We start from the raw sequence: 13,637 nt of genomic DNA on the forward strand, positions 1-13,637 counted from the left end.
CCTGGAGAAGAAAGCCCTGCCAGGACGTGTCACATGCCAGGAACTATGGAATATCCCATCCCTGTGCCTGCTGTGGACTGGGGCAGGACCACTGAGGATCCAGCTGCATAGCTCTGTCCCAGCTGTACCAGGCTCATTCTGCTGGGAGGGCTTCAGATGAAGGTGTGAAGAAAACCTTGCACTGTCTGCAAGGCCTTGGTGTGTAAGTGCTTTTTGCTGGTGCAAACATCCACGTGCTGCATCTCCACTTCGAAGGACTGGGATGTGAACTTGCTCCAGTTCAGCTTCTGCTTTGGTGCAGCTTCCATTTGGAAATCTCCAGAGTCTGCCCTGTGACTCTGAGACCTCAGCTGGATGCTTTTCTGCTTCTTCTCATCTCACCTCAATACCTCAAGACATCTCTTTCAAAATCATTTGTCGTTTGAGCTCTGCTGTGTGACAGTAAGTGTTTGTAGTGGAATTATTTCAGTGGAGAATTATGGATGTGTGAATGCGTCTTTTTCTTTGGTTACTACTTCAAATAAGGATGGGACCTCATTAAGCTGAAGTATTTAGAATAAATTCATAGCTGATATTTTGGATTTCTTTAAGCTTTTAAACAGATGAGATGCAGAAAGCATCTGTAGATTTCTTTATTCTCCTGTCACTGCAAGCAAGGGATTCATCTGTTGAGATGATTACACAGTAAGATACAACATGTTCAGAAAACCTTCCCTATAATTTTCACAGTTTTGGCTTTTTGGGATTTTTTTTTTTCTTTTCCCTGCCATTCTTGCCCAAAATGCTGCTTCTATTTGCAGGCATTTGGGCTGCTCTGTAAAAGCTTAATGTCAAGCTCAGTAAGTCCTTTGGTGCCTTGATGTGTTAGAGCAGAGGCTTCTCTGCTGGCAGGGTTCCTAGCACTGGGCTACTCCAGTAGCTGTTGTCTGCAGCTCCTCAGGGACTTGTGGTCCCTTACAGAGTGGATTTGATTTTTGAGTAGCTCCTAGGTGAGAATGGGGAATGTGCTGACTGCCCAACTCCCCCTTGTTCCCTGAACAGGGAGCAGTGGGCGTTGAGTTCCTGTTGACTCATTGCAGTGGATCTGCATTGCTGAGGCTTTTTTATTTTTAGATGGATGCTCTGTAATATTTCAGCACAAGGGATGATTTACTTGTTTCCTTCCACTTCTTGTCCTTAAGTAGCTGTTCTTAGTTCTGACTATGTGTTTAAATTTGATGCTTTAAGTAATAGTCTTTGTTAAAAAAAGTGGCTGGCCAGGTTCTTGAGGGTAATAAAATGGACAACAATGTCAAGTGGCCTGCTTTCATGTTGACTACTAGGTGAGAATTAAGAAAAATCAAGGAAAAAAGGCTAAGGAGCTAGTTCAGAAAAATGGAATATTAAAAAAAGATAAATTTCCTGAAGATATTCATTATGGAATAGTGTCATTTGATTTAATATTACTGTAAATATTGCATGAAATAACACAGGTAGCATAATGTAAATGACAAATGATGGATCATTTTAGTTCAAAGCTTGGAAGGAGCCTTTAATATAACAGTGGTGCATTAACCAGCCTGCTGGGGATTGTTTAATTTTCTACCCAGTCCCTGGGGAGATGAGATTTAACTGTAAAATAACCACAGGGTAATAATAGGCTAAGTGAACCTGATGTTTATCTGTTAACAATTTTAGCTGCAGAGGTAGCAGGCCTATGCTTTTAAAATCTTTCTGCCTGTAACCACCTCATCTAGGTTTTTTGTTGGTGCCACTCTGTATAATAGTTAGCATTTTGTGCCATGGCTGTGTTCCTGGGTTTTGCTAAAACTATACAATATCTCTTAATGAACTGTTAAAACCTTTCTTCAGAAACTGACAGTGAATGTGAGGGATGGTGATGGTCAGACACAAACTCTCCCTTCTGAGCTATGAGACCCTGCATGGGCTCCAGCAGCCATGAGTGATTGCTGTCAGATGTCCTGTGTGAATTAGTGCAGGTTCAGTTTGGTTCATAAAAAAGGCAGGGACGTTGCCAAAGCAGCTGACATTGACCTCACCAGAGCAGCACAAGTGTGATGTAAGCTGGAACTTGGACTCCATCTCCATCATCAGGTTTAATAGCCCTGTGTCCAAAATAGTGCTGAGTGGGTATGAGAAGTAAACCCCAGCACTACTGCTGCTCCTGGCTTTAACCTGTGGTTGTGTAGGGAACTGGATTTTGGTTTTAAAGATAACTGGGCTGTGTGGTGCTTGAGAGCCCAGTAAAATAATTCCTGGCTTTAGACTAGTCAAAGATCTAGAAAATATTTTTCTCTTTTCAGCACATTTACTGAAGTTGTCTAGTAGTAAATAATAGACATGCACTCAGAATATATATGCCTGTAGTATCTTATGTACATACCTTTTTACATTTATTAATATATAATTGAATACATATTTTTCTGCAATGGGTCTTTTATTAATCAGTCAGTAGAGTAGAAGGGTTATGATTTATGCTTCCCTATCCCAACTGGCTACACTGAGAAATGGAAATAATGATGGGGCTGTGGCTCAAACATGGGATTTCACAGCAAAAATGGCTTGGCTGTTGCTCAGATTTTCTCCATGACCTCCAGAAAGTAATTTTTTTAACTTCTACTTTGTTGCTTGTACAGTATGATTGCTTGTGCAAAAGAACTGTGCTGGAATTTTTTAAGTAGGAAAATCTTTTAAAATTCCTTAGTCAGCCAAGCATGCACTGTGGTCCTCCAGAGTATCTTCTGTATCCACCCTGTACAGCTTGAATTTTTACTTCAGGCATCCCGTGTCAAGGACCCTCTCATGTCCCTGTCACAACCCCTTGTCCCCAAAAAGGAAGGTATGGTGGTTGAAGCAAGGACTATTAGCTGATTAACAATCTTCCCCCTTTTCCCCTCCCACCCTCCCTAGGATGCAGGGCCTTTAATCCAGGATGAACGAATGCTACTATGACAAGCGCATGGACTTTTTCTACAACAGGACAAAGGCGGACACTGCGGATGAGTGGAGAGGGCCGCAGCTCATCGGCGTTTTGTGCTTTGGCACCTTCTTCTGCCTCTTCATTTTTATCTCAAATTCCTTGGTCATAGCAGCTGTGGTGAAGAACAAGAGGTTTCACTTTCCCTTTTACTATCTTCTGGCCAACCTAGCAGCTGCAGACTTTTTTGCTGGAATCGCCTACGTGTTCTTGATGTTCAACACGGGCCCGGTGTCGAAGACGCTGACGGTGAACCGCTGGTTCCTGCGCCAGGGTCTGCTGGACACCAGCCTGACGGCGTCCCTGGTGAACCTGCTGGTCATCGCCGTGGAGCGCCACATGTCCATCATGCGCATGAAGATCCACAGCAACCTCACCAAGAAGAGAGTCACCTTCCTCATCATATCCATCTGGGCCATTGCCATTTTCATGGGCGCCGTTCCGACCCTGGGCTGGAACTGCCTCTGTGACATTACTGTCTGCTCGTCCCTGGCACCCATTTACAGCAGAAGCTACCTGGTGTTCTGGAGTGTCTTAAACCTGGTTGTCTTCTTCATTATGGTGGTGGTTTACATAAGAATCTACATGTATGTCCAGAGGAAAACCAACGTCTTGTCCTCACACACCAGCGGGTCCATCAGCCGGAGGAGAACCCCAGTGAAGCTGATGAAGACTGTCATGACTGTCTTAGGTAAGAGACCACAAACCATGCTGGGCAAGGCTGGCAGTGCCAGTGAATTGCTTTGTGTTGGTTTGGTTTAGTTTTTATTTGAAACAAACCAACAAAAACTCTACAAAAATTGATCACCCCTCCTAACACAAAGAAACATCACTGAACTTTTAAGTGCTGGAGGCATTTAGGCTTCTGTTTACTTTAGACACTTGTAGAGCTGTTGCACTGTGCAGGAACTTGAGACAAAGGACTCAAACCACAAATTTTGAAGGTAAAGGTTTTTGGCTGATTTTTTTTTTTGTTTGTTTTTTTTAAGTGGGAAGATACAAAATCACTATAGAGAAAGGCATATGATGGTTTATAATTACTTAGTAGAACATTTTCAAAGTAATATTTTTTAGTATTTGCAGAAGGCCATGAGCACTAATGTTGGATGTTGATAGTTTTCTTTGCAAATCTTCTTCTTGGCTGTTTCCTGGGCATAGAAACTTCTTCCCCCTGGAAATGCACCTTCCCTGGGGAAGGGAGAGAATGTCTGGTGGGTCTGTGACTTTGACAGAGGTTTGCTTTTCAAGGGAAGGATGCACCTTCATTCTGTGGATATTGCATGGTCCAACGTACTTTTGGATAATGATGGTACAGTCTAGCCTTAGATCTCTAAATCATAGCATGAGATTTGCCCTGGGTTCTAGCCTAAAGGCACTCTTGATACTTGAGCAGCTCAGATCACTTCATCAGGGAATTGTGATGTAGTGCACATTAAATTAGAGATGAAAGGATCAGGTGACTGATCCTTGGAACAAATACCAGCTGTGGCAGTAAATTTTCTCCAGAATGACTTGAATCTGAACAAGATGTGTCCTGGAAACCAAATATCATGTCAGCAGGGCTCCAGGTGGAGCTGGGGATACGCTGAGACGTTTGTGAAGCTGGGCTCAGGTGCTGGTGGACTCTAACCCACAAATATGGCTTTACTGCTCTGACAGCTGTTCTGAGGTTGGATGAGCCAGTGCAGCAGAGCTGGAACTTTTGGGAAAGGTGATGGTCCTGTGTACCTGGTGTGTCATACTGCAGCATGGTAGTATTAGAGAGCTCTGGGAGAAAAGTGTAATTTTTCATGGAGGGAGGACTTGCCAGGGTAAGAAGTTCAAGTTGAGGACATTTTATTTCCCTTGCAGTTTTTGGAGGCTCTTTGAACCATTTGGTATCTGATTTTATTGGTTTATTTCTGAAATAATATTGCTGTGCTGCTTAACACCTTTGTCTACCAAATGATCTCTTAAAGAGCTTCAGAAGCTGAACTCCATTAAACTTCACATTGCCTGACCTTGTAAAAGAAAGTATGTACAAGGTTCTCACTTATTCTTCTGTGTCTTCCAGAGTTGGCTTGTTCACTGCCAAAGCCTTTTCCTTCTAAATCATCCCCCAACTGTTCTTTTTTGAGAGTCAATTTGGTGATTGCTCCTGTCCCTCTGCCCTTGACTTGCAGGAGCCAAGATTTAATCTTTTGTCCCACCTAAGCTCCCGTGCAGTGAAACCTAAACCATCCATCTGGAAGGAGAAAATCCCTGCAGGAAAACTCTGAATTGCTCCAAATATGATCCTGCCCTAATGCATAGGGATGAGTAGACCGTAGTTAACTGCTGCACTGGAAAGAGACAGAAACCAGAGCACTTTTAAAAAGCAGTTTTCTGAGCATTTCTGTTGAAGCAGGACTGCACCCTGCAGCCAATGTGGGAGCTGGAGGGACAGGGGTGGTGGCTGCCATTCCCTCATCCCTCAAGGTCCTTCAGCCTGGGCAAGCCTTCAGTGTTCTCTGTGCTGCTATGTGGAAACAAACCCCTTAAAATCTCATTTTGAACTTGGTTTTTCTTTTCCTAGGGAGTGGGGCCTTAGGACTATGTGTTGATCAGAAGTTCAGCATTATCTTCCTCTATCTCACAGCATATGGCTTTTCAGCCATGAAATTGAACTACAATTCAGGCAGAATATTTAATGCTATTGTGTGCTGGACTAGGCAAATTTAACTTAGCCTGCATGCTGCTTTAGAGATGCTAATTTTGTATATGTACTTTGCCAGTCAGAAACAAAACTGAAACAGAGCCTGCTTCCAAAGAAGTTAAGTTAGTGCTGGTGTTGCTGGGTGTACAGTCTACTGCAAGCTCATGGTCAGAGGAAATGTATCTTGGCATGTTCCTTCATATCAGTTCTCCAAATTTTGACTCTGAGTGGCATTTTATAGCCATTTATTTCCAAAAATGAGAACTTATTTTTTTGAACAGTTTGAAATGTGCTCTCCTGGCCAAGTCATTCAAGCACTGTGTGCAAAATGCATTAAAAGCCAAATGGCTTGTTTTCTGGACTTTCCAATTACCAGGAATCACCAAATGTTATTCTTCCAAAATTCTGCTCATAACCACTGATGCAAGAGCCTGGAGCTATATGCAGCTCGTGGGTTTTTCCCAAAGCAGTTATTTTAAATGCTTTTTTCTGAAATATATGAAAATGCTTTGGAGTACACACCTGACACCATCTTAACTAAAAGCCCAATCCAAGATGCTGTGCTGGATAATGCATAATAATCCCCAATATTCTTGTAACCGCATGGCTCTATTGCTTTCATGGGAGATTCAGGACCAAATCCCTCTGCTGTGCTGCTGTGTGGAAGCAGGCTGTGTGTGCTGGGTACTGCTGCTCCTGCCACCTTCCTCCTGCTCCCTCCTTGGGAGGGCTGGGCTGTGCTGGCTGCCCCTCCAGCCAAACATCCCTGTCCTCCCTGGCTGCTCCCCTCCTGTGGCCCTACAGCTGAGACCTGGGGGAATTGAGATTTTAGTGTCATTTCATGGATTCCTGGTGACCACAGCTTGTGGTGGGTTTTTGCACCATCCCTTAGGCTTGGAGGGTCCCTTTCAGAGGCTGGGAGCCAGGTCTCTGTCACCTGCATATTCCTGCCAGGACCCCTGAAATAGTCCATCATGGCATGGGAGTGAGGCTTTCCCCTTGGCATGCTGAAACACAGGGTGTTATCTAGGTGAAACTGGAAGATGTGGAACCAGGAAAAAGGGGCTAAAATCCTCTTGGGCTGACCTTGTGGCACAACCCCAGCGCAGCCTGTGGCTGCAGCTCTGAAGAGGAGAGGCTGCAGGTGTGTGGGTGTGGGATTTTCAGGTGGTTGTGTATGTGGTAGCTCCTCTGAACCTGGCAGTGAGATTCCTGCTGAAACAGCAGCTTTGGAGGGGACGATTTTCAGTTTCAGTGAATTTATAGTTTAATTGGTAACTTGCTGTTTTAACTTGGTCGCACATGTGGCATTGTCATCTGGAACCTACTGCACTTTTTTTTTTTAATCTCAGTTTTGGCATGCTCAGGGACAGCCTTGATGTGCAGGAGTTTATGAAATGATGCTGTTGAAGCATCAGTAGTGCTTCTGGATCCACAGGAATTAATTTTTAAACAGAGATGATGTAATATACAAGAAATTCCACGGTTAAATCTAATGGAAAATCCTCAAACTAACCTTGAGGCATGGTGATCTCTCTCTTTGGTGAAGAGACTTGGAGTTGTTCCAATCTATGTGGCAGTCAGGCTGTATTTCATGTCACTTTTGTGAATTTTAATGAGTCCCAGAAGTCAAATTATTTTTAGAGTGTGTCACTTTGTCAGGGAGGGGAGCTCCTATGGGATAAATATTCTGCAAACAAGAAAATTGCTGAAGGGCTGAGACTAAGGTATATTTTTATGCTTAACCATGGCTCCCTCTGAAAGCTTGGTGGTAAAAATAAAAAAAATCTGAGCAAGGCTGCGAGTCTGAGACGTGCCTCACTTTCATCTCTAAGTGGTGCTAAGAGCAAAATGTGTTTTTGATGGAGTCAAAGCAACCCCAAGAAAGCATTATCCAGTAACTTGGACACTGCGTTGCCCTGTCGTTGTTTTTGGTTGTGGGAAATGTGTGGAGACATGCCTGAAGGTGTCTTTTATCTTCCCTCACTTTTGAAACCTTTTAGGGTTTACTTGTATAGATAGACAGGAATACATCCTATGAGTTTGTGACCACTCTTGCCTGCAGTTTTGGGTTCTGTTTAAAGGAGAGATTTCTGTGTCTTTTGTTAAATGTGCCTTTTGGGGTCTCTTTCCTCTCCTGCTGGCTTCCATACAAGCGTGGTTGCACCTTGCACTCTTTATGGTACAATGGTCAAAATGCTTTCAGTGTCTGTTCTTAAGGAAGGTTTTACCATCTCAGTTTCTGCATGGAGCTGGTGGATTGGCAGCTTTGCCAGTGACCCTTGTTAGTGAAACTTCGGTGTCTGAACACTTGCTGAGACACTTAACCAGGCACAGTATTGTCTGGGTGGTTGGTTGGGTTACAGAACTTGTTAAAGCTGATGGGATTTGCTGGTGAACCCCAGGACAGCCATTCTGTGCAGTGTTTTGTCCATTGTAGATGATAAGAGAGAGCTGCTCTCAACTGCTTACTCAGCATGCAGGAGCCAAACCAGTGTGTAGGACAGAGACTGACCAGGGAAAACAAGTGTTGTGGTAGCAGCATGCAGCTCCCAATACCAGTGGGCAATGGAGGAATGTTACTGATGTTAACCAGTATCTCAAAACTAACACCATGAAATTAGCACTTAGCATCACAAAAATCTTGGTACAGCAGAGGAGAAAATTCAGTTTCTGAACAAAGTGGTCTCTTGCCTTTCTATTCAGCACTGCCTAGAACAGAGTAAATCAGCTGGATTTTGTCTGCAGTCCAGGAGCAAAAGGTTGCAGCAAGATCCACAATACCTTGTCTGATACATTTTTCAGCAACCCTAGTGCTTGCTAAATCCACAAATGCCCTTAGCATACCATTATGGCCTGCCTGTCACATGGGCATTGCCCACCCCAGTCCTCAATGGGGAGCAGTCTCAGTGCTGCTGACCCCAGCCAGTGTGTGCAGCACTGCTGGTGGGTGCCTGGCTGCTCCTGGGCACTGCCAGGCTCCCTCCCTCTGCTGCCTTCCACAGCTTGGAGATGGGAATATCCAGCTTTGAAAGGATGAGGTGGACTTGCTTGTTCTACCAAAATTGTTGAACAGATATCCACATCCCCAGAGAGCTTTTAGGCATGTAGATGCTATTATTTGTTGAATTTTTTTTTTTGTTTTGTTTTGTTTTGTTTTTTTTTTTTTTTTTTGTTTTCTAAGCTCCAAAATGGGGAAACTCTGCTGTGATAAGTGGTTGGAATTTCCTTGGTACATTGTTCAAACTGTGACTGCTGGGCAGAGTTGTAATTTTCTATTTCTGAATGTCAGACAGCAATTGTGGCTTGTGCTAAGTTAGTATTATCATGCATATGGCCACTCCTTCCCTGGGCTTGGGCAAGGGATCACGGGGTGCAGTGCAGGGGGAGACCAAGGGGCAGATGGGGCAGGGCAGGGCCCCTCTCCAGCTGGTGCCTGAGGCTGCATTTGCTAGCAATGTTACCCCTGCTCACCCTCATTTATGGTGTGGGTGTGCAGGAACACGGGAAGGTGCAAATGCAATATTGAACTGCCTTCTAAGCTGTGGTTTTAATGCTTTCTTTGTGCTGTGTTCAGTCCAATATCTACCTCATTCTCCCTTTAATTTTTTTTTTGCCTCTCAGAGTTTTCTCTTCCCCCACCACTAAGCACTTACTTCCTCATACTTTTTCTGTTTTGCTTTTGGTTTTTTTTCCCACCCCTTCATTTCCCTTCACTTCACCTTCAACAATTCATCTGTTTGTTCCTCCTCTCTTTTCCTGTGTAGCTAATTTTTTTTCCTGCAGCTGAATTACTGTGTCTGAGCATGCAGAGCCTGGAAGGGAGCAGAGGCAGGAGGTGGGCTCAGCTCTGACAGGGGAGCCCACGGTGCTGGTGTATTGTAGGGAGAGACACATCCTACACTAGCTGTGGGTTTCCCTGCCAGGACATGTGGAAATTATGCGATACCTGTCTTATTCATTGGCACTGCAGAGTCAGCTGTGGGGTGGCTTGTCTCTTTAGATCATATTATGGCAGTGGTGGAAGTGAACCACTTGATATCTTCTCCTCCAGTACATGAAAGAGATGAACAGAGGAAATGTGTTCCAGTGTCAGTTCTCTGCTTTTAAATGCTCCAGAGCTCTTGTTTATTTATCAGCATGGATAAATCATTGTTGTGATGACCTTTTCCCATGTGTGTTTGAGTTGATGCTGTCAGCAGCTCAGATTCTTGCTCCCTGCAGTCTTCTGAGAGCTGCCCTGCCTCCTGCTCAGAGAAGCTGTAGCAGACATAATCTTGCTACTGTCATTAGAATTTTGTCCTTGCCTGCTTTTCTCATTTTTGTGTAGAATTTTGACAAAATCAATAATCTTGTAAGATATTAAACATTCCAAAACCAACCTTAGAAGTTTGAAGTCAGATTTGGTTTTCTTTTTATTGTCTCCTATATTTCTAGGTGCCTTTGTTGTCTGCTGGACCCCTGGCCTGGTCGTCTTGTTGCTTGATGGGCTGAACTGTACTGACTGTGGGATTCAGCATGTTAAAAGGTGGTTTCTTCTCCTGGCCCTGTTGAACTCTGTCATGAATCCAATAATTTATTCATACAAAGATGATGAGATGTGGGCTACCATGAAAAGGATGATTTGCTGCTCCTCTGAGGACAGGAGCCAGGACAGACGCTCGTCCCGGATCCCCTCGACAGTTCTCTGCAGGAGCACGGATATCTCGGGCCACTACATTGAAGATGGCATTATTCAAGGGACAATTTGTGGAAAAGGAGATCTTGGTGACAAAGGAAACTCCTGAGCTATGCAAGGGACTGACTTGGCTGGAAAAGGAGAGGGGGAAGGGAGAGGTTTTGTAAGAGGAGATCGACTGGCAAAGCTAGTAAACAATATATCCACTTTGTTCCAGAGCCTCAACTCCAGTGTTAACAAAAGTTCTTATAAATAATTGCCTGATGGAAAAACACTTTGTAATGAAGAAAACTTTCTGTACTGCCATCCTTTTTGTCTTTCAAGTACATGAAATTGTTTTTTCATGTGAATGGAATAAATACCTCTCAGAGACATCTTGTGCATGGAAACAAAGTGTAAGCAATGTAAGGAGACCTTCCTTAAGCTCCTACAGAGAGAAGAAACTTGCCTGGCTGTGCAGGTTTGGCATTCATTGAGTATTTATGCTTTGAGTAGTTTCTGTGCATCTTGAGGAGGATTGCCAGCTTGGTTGGACAGAATTGTGACCTGTTTTCTTGGTTTGTGAATTTCATGAAAAAGTTCACACTTACCTCTTCTCTTCCTCCTCCTTATCTTGCTTTCAAAATTGGTAGTTTGATAGTTTATTAAAGCTATGCCAGAAACCTGGCTGTGATGGGAGAGCCAGAGCAGGTGTCAGTGTGTGTGAGTGTCTGACCATGGACTGCCAGGATCTGAGAGTACAGAAAGCACAAAAGCCATTATTCTTCCACAGAGGGGTGAGTGCTGCAGGCAAAGACAGTGCACTCAGCTGCTGTTGTGCAGGCAGGCATGGAGGGTGGATTGACAGAAAAGCAGTGAGGCTGTGCTCATTGTGCTCATTTTTTACTTCCCTAGACAACATCAAATGAGTGTGCTCGCTCCTCTTTACCTGCTGTGCCGCTGAGAGAAATGAGATCCAAAGCTCTGCTTTACAAGGGAACTTTGAAGGGAAGTTTAAATTAAAATAGAAATTAATTTACAGGCAAAAAAAGCCTGAAATCAATGTAAGCCCCTACCATAGTACAGTATGCATTGATTGTCAGGCCTTGTCTGGACCACATTTAACCTCTGGTTTGCAAACAGATCTTACTGGAACAGGTACTTGGGGAAGGGGCCACGAAGCAGCGAGCCATGGAGGGCTTTCAGCATTGTGACTGACCAAATCTAGTGCTGATGCAGCCACAGCCCAAACAGCTGGAGTTTGACTCATGGACTATGCTGTAACAGAGGATCCAGCATACAGAGCTCTATGGTAAACTTCTATTTAAACTTTCAAATTAAGAATTGGATTGTAATTTCTCAGCACTCTGAAAGGCTGGCTCATGCTGCCTGGTTTCAACAGCAGTGAACTCCCTGTTGCCATTGTAACTTCAAGAGGAGTTTCCTGTGTTGTCTCCTAGGGAAAGTCTGATCCCTAGTATCAAGGCAGGTTACCACAACCAGAGGTCACTTTGAAAAGTTTTGGAAGTTTTGGCCACTTGGAATTATCAGAGAACAACATGAAGAGCCAACAGCAAGGATATACTTTATGAAGCTGGAAGATAAAATTCAGCTGTGGTTGGGACAAATCCTTCCTTGGGTGCCACTTGCACATGGATATCTGGACTGTGTTGGTCAAAACAGAGCCAGCCCTTGGCTCAAAGGCTGAGCGGGGGGTTTGCAGAATGCACTGGGGGACCTCACAGCAGCCCTTAGCATATCCTGCAAGCACAGTAAGGCCCTGTTCAGAGAGCTCTCCCACAGCATGCTCATCCCATCCCATCTGGTAGGGATGTGCCCAGTATTCAAGGTAGATGCTGTATTTGAGCAACGCTAAAAATGTTTACACATTTTTTTGCTATTATAATGCAATTTTTTGTGCAAATACTACTTCACTGCTCTGGTGTTCTGAAAAGCATGTAAAGTGGTGCTTTTAGAGGCAGTGGTGTGGTGGGCTGAGCCTGGCTGGAGACCAGGTGCCTACCAAAGCTGCTCCATCACTCCTCTCCTCAGCTGGACAGGGGAGAGAAAATAAAACAAAAGGCTCAAGATAAGGACAGGGAGAGATTGATCACCAATTATAGACTTGACTTGGAGAAAAATTAAGTTATTACCAATCACATCAGGGTAGGATAATGGGAAATAAACCCAGATCTTAATACTTTCCTCCCATCCTCTGTTTTTCTTGGGCTTAGCTTTACTCCTGATTTTCTCTATCTCCATTCCACAGTGGTGCAGGGGGACAGAGAATGGGTTGGTTCATCAGTTGTTGCCACTCCTTCCTCCTCATGGTGAGGTTTCCTCAAACCCTTTCCCTCTCCTTTATGGGGTCCCTCCCACAGGAGACAGTTCTCCTCAAATTTCTCCAAGAGGATGGGTCCCCATGGAGTCACTAGCCAGCAAACCTGCTCCAGCATGGCCTTTCCACGTGCTCACAGCCTCCTTTGGGCATTCCCTTCTCCTGCATGAGATCCTCCACAGGCTGCAGGTAGATCTTTGCTCACCATGGGCCTCCATGGGCTGCAGGAGAAGCTCAGCTCTGGTGCCTGGGGTGCCTCCTGCCCACCTTGGTGTTGGCACAGTTGTTTCTCTCACAAATTCTCACTCTCCTCCTCAGCTGCAGTTGCACAGGTTTTTTCCACCCATCTTATTAAGTTATCCCAGATCTGCTGCCACTGTTGCTGATGGACTCAGCTTTGGACGGGGTGGGTCTGTCTTGGAGCCAGCTGGCATTGGGTCTGGCAGACACAGGGAATTTCTGGTGTCCTCTCACCAAAGCCACCCCTGTTTCCCTCCCCATGCCTCTAGGGAAACCTTGCCCTGCAAAGCCAGCCCAGGTGGCCTTGCCAAGGCACCCCTGTCCCTACACCCCTACAGCTACTGCAGTGCACAGTTGGTCTCAGCTAGGCTGAGGCTCTGTATGCAAACCTAATAGAAAATAAAATGGTACTTCAAAATGCAAGCCTTGTTTTGCCTCCTGTTTGAATGGTGATGGAGCAACAATGGGGAAATGTCTCATGTTACTGCGGGTCCAGGTGGGGGTGGGGGTTGTGTTAATAAAATTTTCCTATTTACTAGCAGTACTGGCCAGTGTATTGCTTGATTGAATCAGGCCCTGAACAGAGCTTGGATGAAGATCTTGAGCATCTGCAGCAGGGGAAAAAACATTAGGTCTCTCCTGCAGAGCTTGGGATTTAGGATGCAAAATAACTGCCTGTGGCTGATGTTTCCAGGTAAGCAGGAAAAGGTGACTTCTGTGAAGGTAAAGGACTTAGGTTTTTTTTACAACA

At 44.6% G+C, this 13,637-nt stretch overlaps 1 protein-coding gene across 1 annotated transcript; it reads left to right on the forward strand.

Annotated features, from left to right (window-relative positions):
* Positions 1–247: 247 nt before the first annotated feature.
* LPAR3 (lysophosphatidic acid receptor 3) lies at positions 248–13,249 on the forward strand. Its single transcript, XM_058030174.1, has 3 exons — positions 248–441; positions 2,911–3,668; positions 10,089–13,249. The coding sequence occupies exons 2-3, from the start codon at positions 2,933–2,935 to the stop codon at positions 10,436–10,438; spliced, it is 1,086 nt and encodes a 361-aa protein (XP_057886157.1). The 5' UTR covers positions 248–441; positions 2,911–2,932; the 3' UTR covers positions 10,439–13,249.
* The last annotated feature ends 388 nt before the right edge of the window (positions 13,250–13,637 follow it).

Source organism: Melospiza georgiana, chromosome 9 (genome assembly GCF_028018845.1).
Source record: "Melospiza georgiana isolate bMelGeo1 chromosome 9, bMelGeo1.pri, whole genome shotgun sequence".
NCBI lineage: Eukaryota > Metazoa > Chordata > Aves > Passeriformes > Passerellidae > Melospiza > Melospiza georgiana.

Bases quoted from the DNA above. Each gene is read 5' to 3' on its own strand.
- LPAR3 (XM_058030174.1), top strand. From the start codon at position 2,933: ATGAACGAATGCTACTATGACAAGCGCATGGACTTTTTCTACAACAGG. The intron at 3,669-10,088 runs GTAAGAGACCAC...CTATATTTCTAG, and splicing joins GACTGTCATGACTGTCTTAG to GTGCCTTTGTTGTCTGCTGG.